The sequence below is a fragment of the Talaromyces amestolkiae genome (genome assembly GCF_001896365.1).
Source record: "Talaromyces amestolkiae strain CIB chromosome Unknown scaffold3.1, whole genome shotgun sequence".
Classification (NCBI taxonomy): domain Eukaryota; kingdom Fungi; phylum Ascomycota; class Eurotiomycetes; order Eurotiales; family Trichocomaceae; genus Talaromyces; species Talaromyces amestolkiae.
In genome coordinates this window covers 33,429-57,459 of record NW_024468039.1, presented here as the reverse complement: position 1 = coordinate 57,459, position 24,031 = coordinate 33,429, and the positions used below count along the sequence as shown (strand labels likewise).

The 24,031-nt window shown below is 47.5% G+C and overlaps 7 protein-coding genes across 7 annotated transcripts; 6 read left to right on the top strand and 1 right to left on the bottom strand.

Moving 5' to 3' along the window:
• Nucleotides 1-1,167: 1,167 nt before the first annotated feature.
• On the top strand, nucleotides 1,168-2,142 carry BHQ10_002075 (uncharacterized protein; the record flags this gene model as incomplete). The annotated part of the gene is made up of 2 exons (XM_040874181.1): nucleotides 1,168-1,200; nucleotides 1,255-2,142. The coding sequence occupies 2 exons, from the start codon at nucleotides 1,168-1,170 to the stop codon at nucleotides 2,140-2,142; spliced, it is 921 nt and encodes a 306-aa protein (XP_040730580.1).
• Nucleotides 2,143-2,661: 519 nt separating this feature from the next.
• On the bottom strand, nucleotides 2,662-5,173 carry BHQ10_002074 (uncharacterized protein; the record flags this gene model as incomplete). The annotated part of the gene is made up of 8 exons (XM_040874180.1): nucleotides 2,662-3,122; nucleotides 3,178-3,238; nucleotides 3,299-3,696; nucleotides 3,882-3,913; nucleotides 4,423-4,608; nucleotides 4,668-4,730; nucleotides 4,786-4,954; nucleotides 5,011-5,173. The coding sequence occupies 8 exons, from the start codon at nucleotides 5,171-5,173 to the stop codon at nucleotides 2,662-2,664; spliced, it is 1,533 nt and encodes a 510-aa protein (XP_040730579.1).
• Nucleotides 5,174-5,610: 437 nt separating this feature from the next.
• Nucleotides 5,611-6,449, top strand: BHQ10_002073 (uncharacterized protein; the record flags this gene model as incomplete). Its single annotated transcript, XM_040874179.1, has 2 exons — nucleotides 5,611-5,664; nucleotides 5,718-6,449. 2 exons carry the CDS (start codon nucleotides 5,611-5,613, stop codon nucleotides 6,447-6,449), a joined length of 786 nt encoding a protein of 261 aa, XP_040730578.1.
• Nucleotides 6,450-6,882: 433 nt separating this feature from the next.
• Nucleotides 6,883-8,042, top strand: BHQ10_002072 (uncharacterized protein; the record flags this gene model as incomplete). Its single annotated transcript, XM_040874178.1, has 4 exons — nucleotides 6,883-6,885; nucleotides 7,027-7,064; nucleotides 7,130-7,244; nucleotides 7,296-8,042. The coding sequence occupies 4 exons, from the start codon at nucleotides 6,883-6,885 to the stop codon at nucleotides 8,040-8,042; spliced, it is 903 nt and encodes a 300-aa protein (XP_040730577.1).
• A 1,563-nt stretch (nucleotides 8,043-9,605) lies between these two features.
• BHQ10_002071 (uncharacterized protein) lies at nucleotides 9,606-13,202 on the top strand (the record flags this gene model as incomplete). The annotated part of the gene is made up of 4 exons (XM_040874177.1): nucleotides 9,606-9,657; nucleotides 9,716-10,827; nucleotides 10,882-12,517; nucleotides 12,568-13,202. 4 exons carry the CDS (start codon nucleotides 9,606-9,608, stop codon nucleotides 13,200-13,202), a joined length of 3,435 nt encoding a protein of 1,144 aa, XP_040730576.1.
• Nucleotides 13,203-13,910: 708 nt separating this feature from the next.
• On the top strand, nucleotides 13,911-14,618 carry BHQ10_002070 (uncharacterized protein; the record flags this gene model as incomplete). The annotated part of the gene is made up of 1 exon (XM_040874176.1): nucleotides 13,911-14,618. One exon carries the CDS (start codon nucleotides 13,911-13,913, stop codon nucleotides 14,616-14,618), a length of 708 nt encoding a protein of 235 aa, XP_040730575.1.
• A 2,056-nt stretch (nucleotides 14,619-16,674) lies between these two features.
• BHQ10_002069 (uncharacterized protein) lies at nucleotides 16,675-20,611 on the top strand (the record flags this gene model as incomplete). Its single annotated transcript, XM_040874174.1, has 5 exons — nucleotides 16,675-17,130; nucleotides 17,181-17,299; nucleotides 17,359-17,606; nucleotides 17,661-18,447; nucleotides 18,505-20,611. The coding sequence occupies 5 exons, from the start codon at nucleotides 16,675-16,677 to the stop codon at nucleotides 20,609-20,611; spliced, it is 3,717 nt and encodes a 1,238-aa protein (XP_040730574.1).
• Nucleotides 20,612-24,031: the final 3,420 nt, after the last annotated feature.

Here is a 24,031-nt window from a genome sequence, read left to right as displayed (position 1 = left end):
CACCCGCATCGCCAAAGCTTGTCCTTTCTCCTTTGTCCATCCAGACTGGTTCGTAATTCAACAAAGAACCCCCCGTCCATGATGATGTTATTGTCCCATGTCCACACCCTCTTATTCCCGCGAGAATGAGTCATGTCGTCGGCGAACGAGACTCCTTTTGTCACCATGAACGAGACTGGAAATAACGCCAATACCTCCCCCAACACTTTCCCTACCAGTAGTAACAACGACAAACCGGTCAATCCCAGATCCCGTATATTCCGCCCATGTCTGACATGTCGCCGGCGCAAAATAAGTGTTTGTATCCCCGATGTCTTGATGTCTTGTCGGATCGGCCCTGAGCTGACTCGCGCGGGAAACAGTGCGATAAGACCAGACCCAAATGCAAGAGATGCGCACAAACCGGCTATCAGTGCGAAGGATATGGCGAAGAACGCCATTTCGTCTATGTCATTCCAACCCGGTCTGCAACTCCGTCATCGGACAGTAGCGGAAGCGGCCGGGGCAGTAACAGAAGAAACAACAACAGCGATGGCAGCAAGGACAATCACAGATCGAAAAGAGTCACGCTTCGATCATCGCGACAATTACCGCCAGACCATCTGCAACAACAGCAGATATGGAAACCGCACGGTGACGCACAGCTGCGCCCACCACAACTTTCCAGTATGATGACGTTGAATTCGCCGGACGCCAACCGCTTACAGATGGTAAACTATTTCGTCGATCGGTATATGCCCGACCGCATGGCGCAACGGAATGAGAATATCACAGCAATGACATGGTTGATGGGTCTGCCGAACTTGCTGGGGAAATGGAAAATCTTGGATATGTCCCTTTCGGCCTTGTCGCTTGCGTATATAGGAGATATGCATGGGAATAAACACACTTCACGACAGGGGGAGCATTTCTATAACGAGGCATTGCAACATATGAGAGGCCGACTGGTTCGGAATCAGATAGATGAAGGGATGCTTGCGGCTTGTATTTGCATGTCAATATATGAGGTGTGTTCTTCTATTCCCCAATTTTATGTCCACATCCCAAGGCTAACTGGTGAAGATATTCCATACAAGTGACGGAACAAGCGGGTGGATGTTCCATGTAAAAGGTGCTTGTCGATTACTCGAGCTCAGAGGACCACCATCGCCAACTTCGCCTCTTGATATGAATCTGTTTCGTCGAATACGAGCTGTAGCGGTAAGTTTTCCCTGTATGATCAGAATCCGGTGGTTCTGTGACTAATATTCGCAGCTCTGGGACTCTTATGCCAGCGGAAAAACATCATTTTTGGCGAAACCCGAATGGCGCGGGCTATCCGATACACCCTACGACCTACTGCTAGACATTCTCGTCCGCCTCACAGCATTACTCTCAAAAGCAGACCATATAGATAGCATGGCCGCAAGTGGCGATGACGCTGGTGCAACACAGGCCGCTCAAAAACTAATGTGGAAATGCCATAGTCTACGAGACGATCTGGTCACTTGGTACGCAGATTTCCAGACCAAAGAGACCGGGCCGCTCTTCTATCTAGAGCCAGAAGAACAACATCCATACCTCGACCCGGACTCGGATCTAAACGATGTATTTCCGGACAGCGTCACATTTCAAAGTCCATACATCGCTCAATTACTACTCTTATATTGGTACGGCGAGGTCGTCGTTCACAGCGCCATGTCAACCGCCCACCGCCATCTTTGGGGCCAAAGCCCCAACATCGAAACACCATCCCCATCCTCAACCTCCATCTCCTCCCCTTCAACAACCGCCTCCGTGACCACCGAACGCCTGACCGAAGCCCGCCAACAAATGACTATGCTCGAAGGCGAAACTCTCGCCAACATCGAAACCATCGGCGAATACTTCGCTGCCAAGATATGTCAAGCCATGGCTAGTATTGGCCGAAACAGTCTTCGCGGCTATGGGTTTCAGATCGGCATGGTCCCGCTCTGGTCTGCGCAGCAGTATTATCAGAATCGCTCGGCGCGCAAGTACATGTGGTGCCGGACTGTGCTTATGAATTTTGGCAGAAAGGGGTTTGTCGTTGGGCAAAGTCTGGGTACGTTGGCTTTGAGGCAGTATCCTGGTCGATATGTAGAGGATAGTAGTTCATCATCAATTGAGGAACTGACATCATGAGCCCTTTTATCTTTTCTTATCTATCGTCCAGAGATATTTCCATATTTGCTTGAAGAAATGGAGTCCAGGAGTCATGATTCATGAATCACGAGGTACGATGGAGTATACGGAACTAGGTGTTTCTTGGAAACTGTATATTATAGGATTCTGGCCGGGCTGGGTTGGGCTGACAAGCAAGTATATGGAGCTTATCAGAATGTCATCCTGTATTGATATCCAGTACAATCACTTCATGTTTTCGCCTGTCATATATTGAATATCTCATGTATACAATCAATTGCTGCAATTGTAATGATTACAATGGCACGTATACCAACATGTCACATTATCATGGGTATCACTCTCCCCATGTTATGGCCCGGCTATCAATCAACCCCCAACCCAAATGAGAAACGCCAATCATAAAAACCGTAGAACGCCATGCCATGAGAGAAACAGAATGTTGAAAAGGGGAAGGAAGTATGAGACAAGAAGCTGACAAATAGAAACAAGTAATGGTCATCAACTCGAGGCGAGGGGTCAATCCACAACAGGAGGTGATAAATCCTTCAAAAACTCATACCCCGTCTCTTCCTCCGGCTTTTCCGGCTCCAGGCCAACGGCAGACCTCAAAGCCCTCACCTCCGACTGCAAAGCCTGAATGATCGTCGTCGGCGCCTGATCCTCTTCACACCTCAATCGATACGCCGTACGCAACATCTCCGCCAGCCGCATGGTTTGCGCATGCCAATGGTCTCGATCCAGACGGCTTGATAAATGAGCGTCGCGCTCCGCTTGCAACAGAGCGTTGAACTCTTTCTTTTGCGCGAGGAAGTACATGTTGTTGTTTTGGCAATAATTGCGAATCTGTTCCACCATGATGCCCATGCTGGTCTCGAATTCGCCGATGAGGCTTGTGTTTTCGATTTGTTCCCGTTCGAGGGCTTCGACGGTGCGGCGTTCGCGGGCAAGGGCGCGCTCGAGTTCGGCGATTCTTGCGGCTGTTCCTATATTAGCACGTTGCATTTCTCAAAAATGGGGTGAGTATCAATTTACCGGATATCTCCCCGCTGACTTGATGAATATCCGGACTCGTGCCTTCAACAGTAGATCGACGCTGCGTCCAGTATCAGCAACCAATCCCTCCACAACGACCACTTCCAAACATAGGACATACCATAATCTCCTCCGCACTCTGGACAATCCCCCTCGTCATTTCACGATTATTCTTCAGAATATCGCTAAACTCCACCACCATATCGTATAAGTTATTTAAATCCATCTGATGTCCCGCATTCATCGGCAGTCCATTCATCATCATATTGTTGTTATTATTGCCCATCCCGTTTCCACCACCGCCTGCACCACCACCACCTCCGCCGCCCCCGTTTCCGTTCATCTGTGAGGGGGATGGAGACATGGATTGTCGCGACATGTTGGCCATATTCACGACGTTGGGCGAGTTTTCCATATAATTTCCCATTGCTGCAGCGTTGTTGCCGTTGGTGGTCATGCTCTCGCGATGAGCGCGAGAGGTCTCACGAGCAGGAGCACCTTCAAGAAGGTGTGTAAGGTCTATTGGCATTTAGCGAGTTAAAACGTTCGTGACGGGATTCGGTCTCACGACTGCGCTTTCTGGGAGCTATTGTTGTTGATGTTATGCTGGTTCATCACATTGTCGATATTAGCAGTTGGTAGTTGACAGGTCGCTTTCTATTGGACAAGAAGAAAGTAAGACTCGACGAGCACAGACCGCCTACCTAAATGGAGCTCATTCAAGGTCACGTGATATCTATCTGTTATTTAATGTCGGTTTCAAAATAATTCATAGTTCCGAGATCAAAATTTATGTTATATTTGAAGAAAATGATACATTCAATTTTATCTTCTTTGATCAAAAAGTAGACAGTCCTCCAGTCGTGATGCGCTCACTCTTCGAAATACAAGAGTACACTATCATCAGCAGCATCCGATGGATCTCTGTTGACAACTCAATAAAGCGGTACTGCGGCAGTGTATATGCTTCATGGCTGCTGATTTGAGCGAGTAACATCCGGGATGAAGCCAGACGTAGATTCTATCCGTAGAACATTTGGCCAGCTTATTTCCTCTACAGCATGAAGCTGTCTATGAGGAATGCAACCTAATTGTAATTGACCTACATAGCAGCCATCTCCTCAAGTCATATCGAGCAGCGCAGCGAGTCTTCCCTCAGGGTCCGTAGAAGGTATCGTCTCAGACCCATCATCCGTACGGACAACTCGACTACTATTCACTCTTCCTGCAACCCTTGCCACCAACATGCGCATCTTATCAATTTCTCGAACTAACTCTCCATCTCTCGTGAGAAGATTAGGTTGAATATTTTCTTGTGGGTTCTTGAACGGCTCAAGGAGAGCTTCCAGTTGCTTGTATTGCGCCAATTGCTTTTGTTTCTCTTGTCGTCTGTTATCTAGTGCGACGAGTCGTTCGTAGAGCATTTTGTATCTGTGTCATTTTGAATCAATATCGTGTAGTCGCATGGGGTTGGAGAAGAAGTCAAGTACCTTTCTTTCTCCTCAGGTGGCAAATCGTCTCCGCGGTATTGCGATGGTAGTTTCTCTATCACTCTGAAAAGCAATTAGCCCAATGATCGGCACGCTTGTTTTCGGATTCGATACATACGAGTTGTTCGATAAATCTGAACCAATCTCCACTCCCGTGGAATTCTGACTTGGGCTGAGAACCTCGCTTTTGACAGACTCCCAATACAAGTTCTCAATCTGTCGAGCGACGTGTTGAATTGCTTGGCTCGAGTAAACGACGCGATTATGCTGTTTTAATGTCGTGTTCACTATCATGGATGAATCAGTCTCTAGCCTCGACTAGTTGAAACCGAACTGAACGAACGCTTTTGCACAACTTCGTCCACGACCTTGTCGCTCAAGTCGTCCTCTGTATCCGGCGCAAAGTCTCTCCATCCTTCCTGAGGCGCGATAGATGCGGATAGAATTCGAATTTGGGTGCGTATGAAGGAGGTCTTGATTTCTGATATCGTTCGTGATTTCTCCATGGCTGTATGTTTGGTCTCTTGTCTGTTTGAGAAAGAGAGGGACATGTAGGTATGTTGATGTAAATCATCACGTGTTGATAAGCTTGAACGCGCCGATTACCGCGACTATCAACCCCACGTCCAATGATAACCTCAGTTGTGGATAATCTACAAGCCTACAAGGCTCCATGATCATGGCATTGGTGGTTGATGTGAGATAAATTACAGGTTGACGCTACATCTGTAGTTCAATCGCCCTTCCTTTTATGGACGATTCAGAGCTGGGAGCTGCAATTAACTAGATCCTACCGCATCGGCTACCCCGTGTACATCTAGCCTCGGCAAATTGTCGTTTATCAGCCGGTTGCAATCTGCAGAATTCAAGCTTGAAGTCATCCTCCCTGAAATGTTCCAGCATAATTTTTAATTATATCAACGAAACAGTCGAGCTTGTCAAAATGGCTAGGCCTGCCCAGCCTCGTGCACTTCTATTTGATGTCGGCGGAGTTTGTGTAAGATATATCAATCCAACCCATCAGAGAACTCTCCCTGACCCGATGTAAAGGTTGTTTCGCCATTTCAGGCAATCCTAGACTATGAGAAATCCAATGGCATACCTCCTGGATGGATCAACTTCAGCATCTCACGAACAGCCCCAAATGGCACCTGGCACAAGCTAGAGCGCGGCGAAATACTACTAGATGCAGATTTCTTCAAAGGCTTCAAGCGAGATCTTCAACAGCCTCACTTATGGAACGAATATCAACAACGACTGAGACAGAAAGATGGCAATTCTTCTTCCACCGACGCACCTCTCCCCAACATCGATGCAGAGGCTCTATTCTGGGAGATGATGCGAGTCTCTCGAGAACCAGATCCATTCATGTTCCCAGCTCTGGGAAAATTGAAGGCTTCTGGGAAGTTTCTGATGGGCGCATTATCCAATACAGTCATTTTCCCACCCGGTCATCCATTTAGTGAAGATAAAATCGGGCTACGGAAACAGTTTGACTTTTTTATTTCTTCAGCGCATACCGGTCTCCGCAAGCCACACCCTGATATATATGCACATGCATTGAAAACGATAAATAAAATCGCGGCACAAAAGGGTCAGCCGCCCATAAGTGCATCTGAGATTGTATTTTTGGATGATATTGGGGAGAATCTGAAGGCGGCTAAGAAGGCTGGGTTTGGAACTATTAGGGTTGTCCTTGGGAAGTCGCAGAATGCAGTCAAGGAGTTGGAGGATATCACTGGTCTTCAGCTGTTGGATGGAGGCGACAGGCCGAAGCTATGATATGTATGTAACTTCCAAGGTTGAGATAAAGTGTGCTCTATGAAGCTATTGAAGAGCTATTTAGCTTGTCAAGTGTAACTGAGTATGAAGATGACTTCAAAGCTATGGGAATGGCTGGGTCATTATATGCTCAAATAAGGTGCTTCCTAGATTCATAAGACATGCATATGATTAGGAATTATCAATCGACTCTACGAGCAATAAAAACCATAATTTTATCCAGATAATGTCTGTTGTCGTCGCCCACCTTGAACGGCGGGKGGTTCGTGGCCGACCTTTTTTCCTGCAGAAGCTTTGAGATGGCGCTAAGCGAAGCACCCGCACAAAAGCCCTATCTACTCATCCCGCACTCTTCTTCACTTTTTTCTCAGTCTAGCAGCCAAGCCATACTCGACAAAAGGACAAATTTTCAGTCCACGACAAATCCGTCAAGATGGTGAGTTGATACAGCTCTGATCAATGGCTTATTTTCGCCATTTCTACCTCTCTTAAAAATCCTCCGAGAAGTGTTCTCAGAGTCGTGCAAGATGCTTCGGAGGGGGGATTTCTGAAGCGCAAATTGCTGACTCGCCTGTAGCCTTTCACCAAGACCGTTAAGAACAGCGCGTACTACAGGTCAGTCTTCATTCACTCTTTCTTCACAAGCGTTTTCAAGCGTTCTTATACTGACTTTCGTTCAGTCGCTACCAGACCAAGTACCGCCGTCGTCGTGAGGGAAAGACCGACTACTATGCTCGCAAGCGCTTGATCACCCAGGCTAAGAACAAGTACTCTGCCCGCAAGCACCGTCTTGTCGTTAGTTTGACAATTCACTACGATACGAAAACATGATCTGACATGGTTTAGGTCCGCTTCACCAACCGCGACATCATCACCCAGATCGTTTACTCCGAAATCACTGGCGACAAGGTTATTGCATCTGCTTACGCCCACGAATTGAAGCGCTATGGAATCGAGCACGGTTTGACCAACTGGTCCGCTGCCTACGCCACCGGTCTCCTCCTCGCCCGTCGTCTCCTCAAGAAGCTCGAGCTCGACGAGACCTTCGAGGGTGTTGAGGAAGCCGACGGTGAATACACCTTGACCGAGGCTGCTGAGACCGACGACGGTACCCGCCGCCCCTTCAAGGTCTTCCTCGATGTCGGTCTTGTCCGTACCTCCACCGGTGCCCGTGTCTTTGGTGCCTTGAAGGGTGCCTCCGACGGTGGTCTCTTCGTCCCTCACTCCGAGAACCGCTTCCCCGGTTACGATATTGAGTCCGAAGAGCTCGATGCTGAGACTCTCCGCAAGTACATCACTGCCGGTCACGTTGCCGAATACATGGAAGGTCTTGCCGATGACGATGAGGAGCGTTACAAGTCCCAATTCTCCCAATACATCGACGATGAACTTGATGCCGGTGATCTCGAGGACGTGTACCTTGAGGCCCACAAGGCTATCCGCGAAGACCCCTTCAAGAAGGATGAGGATGCTGGTGAGAAGAAGACCAAGGAGGAGTGGAAGGCCGAGAGCAAGAAATACCGCACCGGCAAGCTCACCAAGGCCGAGAAGGACGCCCGTATCCAGGAGAAGATTCGCGAGTTGGCCGCTTAAATGGGCAACTTGCCATAGATTTCCTCAAGACTTGTACTTGAAAAGTTTCTTCTGTTAGGAGCATTGACGCAGAACAAGAAAAAGTATTGATCTTCATGCCTTTGATGAAATCTTTCCTCCTACCTCTTCTTCACCTTTTTATACGTATTACTGTCACGGTTCATGGATGATATCCTGTCATGTTTTGCATTTGTTTTCTTTTTCGGAGCATTAGGGCGGTTACAAGGATTTTTTTTCTCTCTTCCAAATCTTCCATGAACTGTTGTAGTCCGTAGACGTAAATTGTAAAAGGACAACTAGTCTCAACATATCACGCGAGACAGCGCAGACATCCCACTCCAAAGATAAATCCTTCGGGGAGCGAATAAACTCAAAGCCATTGTACGTAAAGGGGGTAATACCGAATACCGTATCGTACTGAACGTTTCCGAGGATCCCTAGAAAAGAACCGGTAGGACCGGGGCATCCTGGCAGCACGCAGATTATCAGTCACATGACTCGCCTACAATTGCCTGCATTCCCTATGCAAAGAATGGGCCGGTGCCACATTTCGCATCTCTAGAATGATAATGATGTGCATATTCGGCAGGATTGGTCGTTGTAGATATTAAAGACGTGTATAGGATTGAGTAGAATCAAGTGTCTTCCATGGGTAGCCACACAGTCGCACTTGTACTACCACATGTACTATGTAGAGCCTCCGATTCCGGGGACTTTCATGGCATAGAAGTCTCTTGACCAGGCATGGCTACCTACCTTTATACGCGGGGATAAAACCTACCGAAAAGCAACCAAAAATACTCAGGAAAGCAAGCTACAGTCCATCGGAGCCCTCCATGCACCACTGAGTGGCAAAAAGGTTATGTGCGCGCGCGCGAGCGACGACAAGTTGAACACACGCTACCAAAGGGACTAGATTTCAAGTCTGGCGTTAGACCACCCCGCCACCTTGCCGTTGATGTTGATCGAGTTTCAGCAAACGTCAGACGATTTCCGCTTCCGCGCTTCGGCAGACATCAGACGGTTGCAAAATCCCCTCCAGCAAGTATCAGACGGATCCATACGGAAAGTATAAAAGTCATGGTATTTGATGGCGTCCGCCAGCGAATTAGACAGTGGTCTCGTGACCCACAGACGATTCTTACCGTTCTTTGTTCTTCTCTGTAAGTAACAGTCTTGCTTACAATACCTCCACTGTACTTTGTGGTCCGGACTCCGGAGTACTTTACATCAACTATGTTACTAACTGAGGGCTGAAATTTTCTCGTTTTCCAATCCTTTCCTCAATAAAGTTCATTTAGGGCTTGTCATTGGGTTCTCGTGAATACATATTTCTTATCGTATAGTACCACACCACTCTTTACTGTGCCAGTTCATGGCAAGTCAAGATGTCGCCTTTATGAGAGATAACGTGACATCATCCCACACCTGACCTCCAGGACCCCGTACAACCGGAGGGCATCACGACCGCACTCAACTTGGGAATTTTGATCAATATTATTGTGCTGTTGCGTCTTAAGTCATCATAATTGTCTGGATCAACTGTTTCAAGGTGAGGGCAATATGGAGGGGTCCAATACGGTGGATGTGAGCTGGCTCCATCATTCGCATCGAGGTATATATTCTTTGTCTTAAATGTACTTGATCATGTACTAATTTACTGTTACGTACAGCGGAACAGTTACTTCGAACCAAAGCCGCCACATCCTCAGTGCACGAAAAGACCAACGGACCGGCAGATTCCAAACTTGAGCGAAGCGGCTCGAATAAGGAGACATCGCAACGATCACCCGATGAACCGCCGCAATCTACGGGCACTTCTCAACCAAAAACCAACGGCCCTCATACAGAGCAGCCACCGTCTAATATGCGCAATGCGCCGGAGAAGAAAGCAGCAATAAACCCTCCAGCTACACCCGTCAAAGGAAGCGCTCCGAAGGCTGTACCAGGAAGGCGGAATTCGTGGATTTCGTCGATTAGCTCCAAGTTCACTACTGGTACAACGCCACCAGGACAAGGTGCTGCTCTTCACGTCGCACCAAAGTTGAGCCCGCCGGTCAAACCAGATATCAACCCGTTCGGAGCTTCGTTTTCTCCCAAGGATAAAGATCCGGTCATAGGCGAGTCGCCCAATGCTTTTACGTCCACGACATCCTCGCCGAAGAATCCCTCATTTTTACAGAATGCATTTCGAAAGTTTTCATCCGGTGGTGGCGGAATGGGAAAGGCTACAAACAACGGCGGTATTTGCGAGCGCAGGATAATGAATGTCGATCCCAACAGAGACAGATGCAAGGTTCCGGAGCTGAGTCAAGGGAAATTGAAACGTGTCGCCTTTTGTGTTGATGTTGAGATAGCCGGCTTTGCTTCGCGCGAAGATGACGAGGTGACCAAGCGCGAGCCCACGAATGTGCCTACTTCACAGGCGTCCAAGTTGAAGGCGAAGGAGAAGAGCGAAGGATCAGCTTTGAAGAATCCCGAGGCTTCTCCAGAAATCACAAATGAGCCGAAACCGAACGATGTGGATCAGCCTTCGCCAACTCTAGGGGTCAATGGTGATGCTACCGCCGATGTACGGACCAAGGAGCCTACCAAGAAGCAGGAAAAAAAGAAACGCTCAGAAGAGGAACGAAAGGAGCGCAAAGAGAGGAAGAGAAGACAAGCAGAGGAGAATGGGACTATCCCCATGCAATTTAGACAAGGAGAGGATGAACAGCCCGCTGTGCCAACAGCAGCGCCAAGCGGTACTCGCTCCAAGACTCAAAGTCATCCTACTACTGACCCTGTGCGTATTTATCGCCGCTGCTGTCAACTACGTGAAACTCCAGTTTTGAAAAAGCTTGTGGAGCAAATGACTTCACCATCATCGACACTTGTTGAAGCTCCTGGTACCGTGGCCGTGTTAGATCTGAGTGATTTTCCCATGACTTTGCAAGATATTGTTACTTTTAGTGATTGGCTTGCAATCGTTCCTGTTCGAAAATTGATACTAGAGAACTGTGCTCTCACAGACGAAGGTGTGCGCTCAATATTGGCCGGACTTTTATCTACAAAGACCATGCAACAAGCTCGAAATAGACGCCGATCTACGAAGGAAAAGCTCGCATCTGTTCCGCCACTTTTTGGAGTAGTGGAAAAAGTCTCATTGAAAAACAACACCAAGATTGGCCCCGAAGGTTGGCGTCATATCTGTCTGTTTATTCACCTCTCAAAATCGCTCAAAGCGATTGATCTTTCTGGCATTCCTTTTCCGAAGAAAATTGCCAATGGTTCAAGCCCTTTGAAAGCGGGTGACTTGGGGATAACGCTTGCCAACTCACTTACCACCCGGTTTGGTGGCGATTACCTTGAGGAATTACTTCTCAGCGAGTGTCAGCCGTCCACAGAAGATATAGAAAAAATCTGCAATGCTGCAGCCACTATTAAGTTACGACGACTGGGCTTGGCTAATAATAATATGACTCGGGAAGGATTGGAGCATGTTGTCCGCTATCTTCGATGTGGCAATTGTGAGGGAATTGATCTCGGAGGAAATGAGTTGCACGATCATTTGAACCTACTTACGGATGCCATTGATTCTGAGAACCCTCTGTTGGCATTGAGTTTGGCAGACTGCTCATTGACACCGGCTACAGTATTCCCTCTGCTCCAAGCTTTTCCGACCCTACCCAATCTCCGTTTCATTGACTTTTCACATAATCCCGCTCTATTCACCACCCAACCGGATTGTTTATCCATGCTTAGGAAATTTCTGCCGAGAATGGCGGCCTTGAAACGAATACATTTGGCTGATGTAGATCTTTCGCCTGACCATGCAATCGCGCTTGCAGAGGTTTTGCCTGAGTGTCCCAGTCTTTCTCATCTGAATATTTTGGAAAATCCACGAATTGCAAGCCTAGGATCATCCAGCGACCCGGCTGATCAAGAGGAAGCGTGCGCAGTTTATGCCTCTTTGATGGCTGCTGTTCGAGTTTCACGTACTCTGATTGCAGTAGATATCGAAGTTCCTACTGCAGAGAGTAATGAGGTCGTCAGGGCATTGGCTTCTCAAATTGTCGCCTATTCTCTGCGGAATCTTGGTGCTCTCGAGGAACTCAGCGATGCCAGCCAAGTTCAACGCTCGGAAGTGCCAATTCCCGAAGTACTACAGCATCTTGTGGGACACACTGGTCCTGTTTTGTCCACCGAGGACGAACCTGCGCCAAACGAAGACTACGTTATCGGAGGAACAGGTGTGGTGAAAGCACTTGGTGTGTGTCTCGGCAACCTTGACCGTCAGCAGGCTGAAATTGGAGGAGGGTCAAGACCTGGAAGTGGTCGCTCAACGCCTGTTCCTCAAGTCACATCATCTATGCAGAAGACCAAGAAAGCGAGAGATATGTCGAAGAACCTACTCGGGTCTGCTCGTAACATCCAAGCTAGGATCAAAATCGCGCTGGTTCGGGAGGACAGGGCTGGCAATGATGCCAACTACAGTGAGCATACTTCGTCTTTATCATTGAAATATTCTAACCTCTGCAATCAGGGCGACTGCAATTCCTCGATCAAACTCTCCAGAAGATCATCACGCGTTTCGAAGAAGAGTTCCCTGAGTGCCGTGTATCCGCAGACAGTCAAACAGAGGAAACTTCGTCCCAACGATCCAGCGAAGACAGCCACGAACCTATTACAGCGGTTGATAGTGCTGTCTACGTTCCTGACATTTCTACTGCCGAGGATGAAGAGGCAGATCCATTCGCTATTCGTCTATCACGCCGAGGCTCTAACACTTCGCTTCACTCTCGAGCACTGACATCAGAAGAAGGTCGTCTTCACAGGATCAGTCAACATCTTCGAAGAGACTTTCTCAACCCATCACTCATTGCCCCTGAAGACGGCGGTGCTGTATCTGGTGACGACTCTCATATCAACGCGCTGCGCGAGAAACTCCAGAATCTTAAAGGGGACGAGAAAATGGGTACCCACCCGGAGAGCGTTGGGGCCGACAAGGCTTTCCACGAGCTGGGCTCCACAGTGGAAGAATTATGGATCATCCAGCAACAAGATCAAGACGCTTTCGAGCGATGGAAGCAGAGCCAAATCGCTGCTCAGATAAACGCTGGCCTACGATCGCCGCCATTCCAAGCTGGAGAGTCTTCTTCATCGCAGCCTAGCAAATGATTTTTTTTTTCATTCCAATGATGATGTACAAATCTGAACTTATGTCCCTAACTTGAACTTGTCCTATTCTATTTTTTTTTCCAGCGTGCCATGAAACTCGTTCTTGATTGTCCCAATGTGCCATACTACTTGTAATTTGATGAGAGATGACAGCGTTGTGTTCCAAGTTCTTTCATTGACTTCGTGGCGTTAGGGCATTCTATCCATTTACACTCTTTTTTATGCATTACCAATTTGTATCTTGTACTATACTTGTTTCTGATTTCTTGACCAAGTACTCCGAATACAAATATATGATAATCTTATCCCGTAACTCAAGGGCCTGTTCAACGTTGTTAGCAGCGAAGATCACAGAGATGCATAAACATCGATTCCGGTGCCGCAATTTGACAGTTTTGTAGACCTGCAGTTCAAGGATCTTGTGATGCAAATCATGCAGGTCTTGTCAAATAGAAGGTGGTAATGATCAACGCTGGCAGGGATGATCGCGGAGACGGTTGAATTTCGACTCCCGTGCCGTGATGCATACCTTGAGACATCATGCAGAAGAAGTATTCCCTTGCACAACGTAGGTAGGTCGAACAGGTGAGGCCGTAATATAAAACCCTTATTGATTCCATGAGAACAGTAACTTTTCATTCTTCTCATACAACAACGCTGAATTAGCACAACTTGACTCCAGCCTTCATCTACATCTCCAAGTACAAAATGGCTCCTATCCACATCGGCTCCTTGGTCTACAACTACCAAGTCCTTGACGTGCTCGGCCCCTTCGATCTGCTCGGATCGGGAGGTAAACACATCCTGAATGCAGTGGCCTACTATACCAACATTGACAAGAATATCCTCAACCGCGCCCCGGAGTTCGTCTTCCACCACATCGGAGAAACACTTGATCCAGTGCCACTCCTCACGAGCTCGGTCATTATCAAACCCACTGACACGATCGACAGCTGCCCCGAGCTGGACTACTTGCTCGTCGGCGGGCCCGACGTCAAGGACTTCGAATTGTCGCCCAGATACGCGGATTTCATCCGCCGACATGTAGCAGCGGGCAAAACGGTTTTTACCACCTGCACTGGCGCCGGGGTCCTTGCCTCGACGGGCGTTTTAAATGGGAAGAATGCCACCATCAACAACCTGGAGTATGACTGGGTAGCCAAGAAGTATCCCAAGGTCAAATGGACCAAGGCCCGAAAATGGGTTGTGGATGGTAACATCTGGACTGGTGGTGGCGCGGTTGCGGGCATGGATATGTTTGCGCATTGGTTTAAGGAGAATTTTGGTCTGGATATGCTCATTCAGGGTGCCAAAGGGCTGGACTATGAGCCGAGAGATAGTGATGGGTTATTCAAGGTGTTTCCTCAGCGGTATGATGAGGATGGGAACCAGCTTCCTACACTTGTGTTGCCCTAGATCAATGTCTCTCAAAAGTGATCGAGACAGACAAGTTACTTAGGGTCAGAGTAACCTGGTGATATCAATGATCTCTACGAAGTACCAGAAGAGTTTATAAGCGGAATTGAAAACACTGGCATTCCACTGAATCATCTATTCACAAGTATTACTAGCAATAAACTTTGATATACGATGCTACTTGCTTACAAAGTTAATCAGTCTGGAGCCCAAAATAATCAAATGCATCATTTAGGTCTTGCGTTGACAATCTCATCAACGTCAATCGTGGTAGAAGATTTCCTAATTAGAAATCAAAACCTCCGGAAATCACCAGGCATGGGCTATTTGTAATTAGCCCAGGAAGATCTAGTGTCGGCAGATATCACAGCTGATATTCCAAATTACGAATGTGACCCCAATTGTCTTCTTTGGTAACGTCATATTGTGTTTAACTGGAGGACTTCACAGGTTCATTTTGCGTTAATGACATGTCATTTCAAGCACACGCCTTAATTGATATACACTTGACAATCTCGATGATAACTATTTATCTAAGTAAACTCATATATGAAAGAACATGGCAATCATATTGACATATCAATTGTTCAATAGATTAGGTATGTTCTAATGTTAGAATTAATTATTTTATGTCAGTGCAACCAATAGACCAAAAAGCTGCGCGCATATCTGATGATCTGATATTTCTGGTACGATATCACTAGTGAGGATGATCATGGTGCATGCTGTGAGAATATAGGATTTTCCAACACGTTCTTTAGAACTCGCATTCTCCTTTTATTGCGTTGAGCTCCTGCTAGAGAAGTTTTCCGTAGTCCCTGACCAAAGCTTCTAGCTTATCTCATAATAATCATGCAATATACAGTATTTGCACGATGTTGAATTACATACACCAAAGTTCCTTTGTGTACATAAGTGCCCGGCGGTACCCAGTATGTGTGAATCTCCATTGCTGACTCCCAATGTGGTAAGCTCTGCAACTTAGGGCAGCACCGAGGTTATGTCCGTTGTCATTTGAGCTATTATAGTGAATTTGTGAGCCAATCAATTCTTGGTCTTTGCATTTGCAATATCTTCGTTGTCCTAGGTCCTTTTCGAAGAAGTTGGGTAGGCCTGATACTTCTCATTATTTCCCGGTAGAACAATCGAACCTGTAGCATGACCAGCTTTTCATCTGGCCATCAAGATCGGGCGAAGACTCAAAGAGCGTTGTGTCGAACTCGATTGGGTAGAAACACAACAAACACTTGGCCCACCACGGTAACCACGGAGGTGCAACTCTGATAGGCTGTTGTAAACCCCTCATCGCCTCAGGCACCGAGCGTTTACCTGACGACAACAATTACTAACTATCGATTGAGATAACATATCTTTACTTGAACCATTGAACATTCAGTCTTAACTGGAACTGTCAGGAATTTGGAGATTGTATAAATCGCGCGTAAAGCGTCTGTTGACTTTTGCCAAGCTTGCGGCTAATCCGATCAACTTTCCGTTTTGTCAACAACATCGCCAGGGCACTCCTGACGTCTGACCAGCCTCGACTTCTCTCCTCTGGGACTTCGTCCAACAACAATCGCGACTTATACAAAGTGAATATACACGCACATAAGCACCATATTCATACGAGCAACAGCGAATATCCTGGTAAGTCCTCTGTCAAACCCTAGTGCGCTGCTATCGCATCGGGCAAAACAATCACCCTGAAACCTCGCCCCGCGCTGCTCAACACCAGCGCACATGCCTCAGACGAAAAGCGCATGCTACTGGGAAGGCAGTTGGCTTGCGCTATTTGTCCAGCGGCATTTCCATGGCCCAACCTGTCGCCGTCGTCCCAAAATATACTAACCGTGTTGGCATGACAGTACCCAGACATAACCACTTCCGAAGAGCCTCTCTTGTTTCCGCCACTTCGAATCCCCCTCAACGCAATTCGCATTCTGCAATCCATAAGTAAACTCCGTCCACTGGCATCACACAACTGCCCTTTATGTGCTGCTCGCATATACTACAATCGTTTCTCCTCCCAACGGCCTGAAATTAGCGACGCATCAAGATGGAGGCCAGAGCTACAGAACTACTGGGCACGTTGAAAAACCCAAACGTCTCTATTGACGCCAAAATTGCGGCGCTCACAAATGTCAAATCCGATATCAAGCAGAAAAATGTCCCCGAACCAGCTGCTCTCCCCCTTTTCGAAGCTTTGCGACTCGCAATTTCCGCTCAGCACTCGTCTCTGTCCTCCGCAGGATTTTCCACCCTGACACATTTTCTGAAGCGTCTTTACATACAAGAGAACCATCATCTCGTACTGTTCCATGCCCGCCAATTATATCCGATATGTCTTGAGCGATTGGGAGACCACAAGGAGCGTCTTCGCGCCCAAGCTTCCCAGGCTTTCACCGATTTATGGATTGCGGCCCCGCAAGACGTGGAAGCGCATGTCCTTGGGACCGCTATGGTCGGCAAGAATGCGCGAGCTAGGGAAATGAGCATGATCTGGCTGGCTACTGTGAGTTTTATCTCTGGATTCAAGAACTTGTAACTCACATTCGGTTACAGATGACGAGAGAGCACAACATCCTGTTCCGTGCGCATGTGCCGTCGCTTGTTGCTGCACTTGAAGATGCCGATAGCGGTGTTCGGGAGACCGCAAAGACCACCATCATCGAGATATTCCAGTACGTTGCTATATACCCTCTTGCGTTCCGTCGCTTACATTGACTTCTTTGAACTTCAGAAATGCCCCATCTCGAGCCAAGTCAGACCTGAAACGCCAACTTTCCGAAAATGGGGTTCGCAAGTCTATCGTTGCGGCAATTCTCTCAAATCTGGGTCTTTCCGACCATGATGTATTAGCCAGCAGCCGCTCGGAGACACGTCGTCCGGGAAGTAGCCTTGCAGTCTCCCGTCMCCGTGACGMCCCGCCTCGACCGACTTCTGTCCTATCTCAACGCCCACAGAGCCGGGCTGCCATTGCACGTGAAGGTAGGCTTTGTAACCAAGATTATGCGGTGTCTTATTCTAATTTCATGTCAACAGACTCAGAACATACATTGCGACCAGCTCCGAAAGTTGACCTTCATTCGGGATTAGCCCACAGTATTAGTACTGACTCTCTAGCTGGCTCGGCTGCTGCTGCTTTGGAAGGTGAATATGTTGAGCCCATTTTTGTGGACTCAAACCGTGATATAGACGATATGATACGAAATATGCAGCCACACTTTGAGGGCAGGGAAACAGAACACAATTGGATACCCCGTGAAAAGTCGATAGAGACCCTTCGAAAGCTGGTACGCGGCAATGCTCCTCAAGCATATTCTCAGCACTTTCTCGCTGGCATCAAAAGCCTTCTTGATGGAATTTTGAAAGTAGTCAACTCTCTGCGGACAACTTTATCTACTGCAGGCTGTCTTCTTCTCCAAGAGATTGCAAAGATATGTGGACCAGGTATCGATAATATGGTTGAGCTCTTGCTTCAAAATATGATCAAGCTATGTGCTGGAATGAAGAAAATCAGTGCACAGAACGGCAATGCCACCGTCGATGCCATCATTCAGAACGTGACTTATGTTCCTCGCATCCTTCAACATCTATCATTTGCTTGCCAAGACAAAAATGTACAGCCCCGGTTGTTCGCTGCGGGCTGGCTAAAAACCCTCTTAAAAAAGCAGGCTCGCCATAAGAGCTCAATAGAGCATGGTGGCGGCCTCGAGCTCGTTGAAAAGTGTATCAAGAAATGCCTTGGCGATCCAAATCCAGGAGTCCGAGAGAGCATGCGAGGTACTTATTGGACCTTCCACCAGATCTGGCCTGATCGAGCCGAAGAGTAAGATTGACCGAATCCTTGACTATCGTTGTGACAAACTAACCACTTTCTATGTAGGATTATGTCATCGCTAGACGCCAAGTCAAAGACTCTTTTAGAGAAAGATCCTCACAACCCCAGTGCTGCTCCTGCACCTGAAGGTCGCCCTCGTCCGGGTTTCTCACAAAGTGTTTCGGCATCTACTCAGCGACCTAGTCTCAAAGAAACAATTGCAGCACAGAAGAGAGCCGCTGCAGCGAAGAACATTCCGACCCAGAATATCCCACCCCGTCCTGAATCAGCACAGTCTACATTTGCCGACACGAAGCCCACACGTCCTACCGCTCGCACTCCTGCAGCAACCAAGTCTACGAGCAGTGTCCGGACTGTTCCAACTGGAACTCATCTCTCCTCCCTATCGTCTGCTCCTATGCGCCCTGCGGTAAAGCCTCGACGACCTGAGTTAGCACGACCAGCCACAGCTGATCCATACTCTGACCGACGGCCAGGGAGCGCAGCTTCTCACGTTAAACCATTGAGCCCAGAGGTCAGCCCGGCAAAAGCGAGACCCAAGTCAGTTGCTACACCTAGTGCCCGATCACCAGCACGACCTAAGTCGAGAGCTGGTGGCGCCCCAGCAAGCAGTACTGCTAGGAGCAAACCCAAAAGACTGGATATTTCTAGCTTGAAGAACGGCGAGTTTCGCTCCGCGGCTGGGCCTCGCAGTGACTCCGATGATATTATCAAACCCCAGCCTACGATACAGAATGAAATAGTTGAGTCATCACCACGGTACGAGGAAACCACTCAATATTCGAATGTGATTGCACTGCATGACCACGATGACATGCCTACCACACCCATCACACCCGCCATGCCTGCCACGCATACACATGACGATGTGATGTCGCTCGAAGAGCCGCAGGTCATTGTGGATGAGGAACCTACCTCCTCCAATACAATCACATCTCCATCTCGAGTCCCACTTATACACTCGCGAACAAATAGTGTCGAGACCAATGGCACGTCTTCTTCAGTCTTGGTCTCTCCTCGCCCACGTCATTCACGCCATGGAAGTGAAGACAGACCGAGTCATATACCGAGTCCAATTGCGTCTCGGTCATTAGTACTTGAAGAGCCCCGATCCGTTGGTCTGACGGTCTATGAGAACCCAGAAACAAATGTCAGCCCAGAAACATACTCTGAAAAGTTAAGCAAGAGTCCAGAAGTTCCTAAGAAGCCAGTATTGGAAGAGATTCCTGTCAATGAGCCTAGCGCGCCCACGCCACGCATAGCGAAACAGCAGTCAATGCCTGTTAGTTCACTAAATGGCAATATTGCATCACCAAATGCTTTGGAGAATAGTCATAGAATTTTGGGAAAGATCGGGGTGGAGAGACGTCGAAGTCTCAGTCCTAGATCAAAGGACCCTACGAAAGCCAAAGAAATGATCGACAAGGGCATCGCTCGCATCAAAGCAAAAACTTTGGACGTACATGGATATCGCAAACTTCAAGGCCTTATCAAGTACCACGATTCGATATTCATTGATGAGTCAAAGTATGATGAGATGCTGTTGGGACTTTTGGATGCATTAGAGGTTCCCACAGATGAAAAGCGAACATCGGTGCCTCGGTCCATGGATCTCAAAATTCAAATCCTTGTGACGATCCGACTTATGTTTGCGTATAATGGAGCCTGGTTCGCTGTCCATTATCCTCGAGTGATGACTGCACTTCTTAATACACGCAAAAATTATGAACTTACTCACCACATTGTGAGTGGTCTTGAGGAGACAGCAGAAGATATCATTGCTTCCTGCGAGGCTGTGGATGTGATATTCGCTGTTCTTGATTTGATCGAGACCGAAAAACATGATGATGAGGGCAATCGCGCAATCACGATGGGGATCTATATTCTCTCAGGTCTACTCAAGCGTCTCAATAAAGACCACAGGACGTTGAACGAGGGTGAGATTGAACGATTAGGACGGTTTGCCAACGCCTGCCTTGCACAGTCGCAACCCGATATAAGACGAGCCATTACGGAATTCAGTGTTGAATTGCATGACATGGTGCAGAATGAGGAGGTCTTTTGGCGCATGGTCAATCCCGCTGGAAACGACCAGCGCAATTTGTTGACCTACTTTATTGCGAAGAAGACCTCTCAAGCTGTTCGAGCGTGATATACCTATCGCAGATTCTTGTCTATATTCTATTGTTCGTTTCTTGTCGTCTTCCGGTGAAGCTTCTTTTAAAATTACTGGCGTTTGATTCGTTGTTTATTTTTGATACCGTTGCATGAAAAGCATCTGCTTAGCGTGGAGTTTGTTCTTCAACGGTAGATAGGAAGTCGCGTGCCTCATGGAGTTGACATTGTAATATTATCGTTCTACCTGTCTCACTCTACATCAACTTTCAAGCAGACTTGCAGAAATAGGAACCCGTAGCCATATTAAAGGTCCAGAGAGAGTACGACATGGTATGTAAATGTATATTAACTTGTAATCTGTGAAATCTTTACGGAGATTCACGAACAATGGAGCTCGAAAAGCTCGGCATCCCGAGTCAGGGGAAAGTGGGTTCATTTTATGGAGAACTTCAACGAGTCACGACAAACCATTGAAACATTATTCAAACACCAAGGAAAATGTCTTGCATTTAGTCCGTGCTAAGAAAAGCATGGACGACTAGTAGTTCGTACGTATGTGCTTCGTAAACTTTGTATCCCCGACAAGAATGATGGTATCCAATTCCGTATATACTTTGATCACGATGAACTTGTCACTTGTCAGGATTGCGTTAGAGTTAGGGCTAATTCAAGAGTCGAGTCAACCTCCTTTTGAGGGCAGCGAGGCGTGACCATAACAATGCTACCTCCAAGCTCCTGTATTGTCAGTCCGGCCCGTCTATAAGATGTCAAACTCAATGAGATGTTACGTTCGTAGTCAAAGCTATGATAATTACCTGTCAGGCTGTAACTTGTCCAGACTCCATACGGAAGTACGTATGTATTTAGTCAGTTGAGGTGGCTGGGTTTGTTGGATTTTTGGGGTCTGTGTCCTACGATCTATAGGATCAGGAGTACGGAGTATACAGAAATGGAGTAGTATTCACAGGCCGTATGATGCCCCTATTCAAACTCCAAATATAAAATAGCGGGATGTGATTGGGCCATTGCGACATAAATTCCAATCAAAGCGAGGAATGGCCTGATCAGCTAGGGCCTGGTCCAGCCGTAATTAATAGTTAGTTCTGGTAAGTCTACCTAGTTAAGCCCAAGGAACGGCTTGGTTAGGGACTTGCAGTGGCGGTTTGCTGCGTAGGGACTAGAGACTAGGTTGGCCTCCTTTCAGGGACTAAATTACCGAAGTGGCGCAGACGGCGAGATGGGCTCGTGCGCGTTTCAGAGTGAGGTGTCTCTGGGCTAGAGTTGACTTCACGAGTTACAGATACTAGTATTGTACATTCTCGACAGCCGGAAGTGGTGTATAATAGTAGATGCAGATTCGTAGAGGAAGTGGAATGTTCCTGTCAAATTCTTGAGGCATCTCATTCTGACTGTCAGGGGCAAAGAGCAAGACACGTGAGATGGTTCCAATGGTTCATGTACCAGCTAGCCCTCTGATTGCACCGGAATCCTTGCTATAAGATCATTGCGATATTCAATGGTCAATAATAATAACACCTAAATAAATAACCTAGTTACATCAGACGAAGACAGATTGACTAATATGATGTGCACGGCATGTCATCTGCAAGTTGCCTCAGCTTCTCTCTGTGTCCCTGCCGGGTTACCGCGCCGTCTGGCCCCTTACACTCAACAATGACAGTTGAGTCTAAACAGTGTACAAGCACTAAGCAGACGTACCCACAAGGACCCCTTTGCGTTGTCTTAAATTAACAATTTCTTCTACAGAATTTGACCCCTGTCGTGCTACATGCGCTGCTCGTTCGTCGACTTGCGTTTCAAATGTTGAAACACTTCCAGATTTGTGTCAGTCTCGTTCCGCATATTACTACGTACTGTACTAAGTACGTACGTAGTGTACAGAGTACGTACTACGTACAAACTCCAGATGCTACATACTATAGTGTATATACAGTACTTCCGACCGTGGTATGTGCCTGAGACTAGGCATGAACTACTGACTGAACCACGTATACACACACAACTAGGCTGTGCGCTACTTGAATATAGCGACCTTCGAGTCAATACTAAATTATGAATGCCTCTATCGAACTGTTTCACTTGCTCCACTAAGAACCACGGTACATCCTACGTTGTATACATAATTCTTTTGCCGGCTGTTTTGCCATTGAGGACGTTGATCCGACAATGGTATTATACTCTGTAGTCAGAGACCCCTTACTAGTATTGGACAACTGCAATTGAGTAAATGCATTGTTGCTGAAAGAAAATAACCAAGAGTAGATAGAATACTAGACGCTTTTCTGGCAAGCTACTTGGCAAGCGCAGGCGGCAGAGTCCAGAACTTCAATTGGCACGTTCGCTCCTGCCAATTCATCAACCGCCGCCCTTCCTCGTCTCCTCCACTTCCTCAGCTCCGTCCTTTCTATTTACTCTTCCTCCTCTAATCTATCCTACATTCTAGGAGTCTATACATATTTACTACCGACAACTATAATATCAAACAAAMCCCGCCGGTCATTCGACTTGGTCGGAATTCCTTTGCCGTGCGCGCGCACTGACTCGATAAACAGCCCACGCCGCTCATCCTTCCAAATCCCTCCTTTAATAATATACCAGTTCCCCAGTTGCACGCTGGGGTTCCGTGGGGAGGACGACTTTGAACAACTCGGTTGACGCCGAAAATTTTCTCTTTTTTTTCTCGACTTCAAGTATCGTGAACAGCGTGCGGATCTCCCCTCCCTTCCTCTACCTATACTACGTTATCGAGCATTTGTGATGCGGCGAATCCGTCTCGCGCATATACACAGATACTTCCGGGAAGGCTTCGTGATGTGTACAGGCTCCCGGAGTCTTTGCGCGCTCGTCGGCCTCGTTCTGTTTTCTTACCAAGATTACTGATCATCTGCTTTTATCGTACAGGGTCTCCCGCTATCTTTCCCGTCTGCGGTCCGTAATAGTACACGGTTTTACGACCCCCCTTCCATGCGCGGCCTTCGATAATCGTCGTCTGTGTCCATCCGTGTGCTTTCGGTGGAAGACGCTTGTGTCTATTGACTTAGTCTGTTCGAAGAAGTTATAAAATGGATTCACCAGCGGGCTTCTCTGATACCGCCATGGATCAGGATGATATTCCCTATCCTTGCAAGGGCTGTGGAGAGGTATGTACTATGGATATTTTCTGCGAGCTGCATTTCTGACCGTCTGTTACCATTTGTGCTACAGATCCTGGAGGAAGGAAAAGCATTCGAGTTGGGTAAGTTTCTCTGTAACAGCTACCTTATACTCGTTCCTTGCTAATGCGCACATAGCGGGCAATAGGTGGCATATCGATTGTTTCCGATGCAACACATGTAACACCCTTCTAGATTCGGACGCTCACCTCCTACTTCTCGGCGACGGCTCGTTGATATGCAGCAACTGTACATACAGTTGCAGCTCATGCGGGAACAAA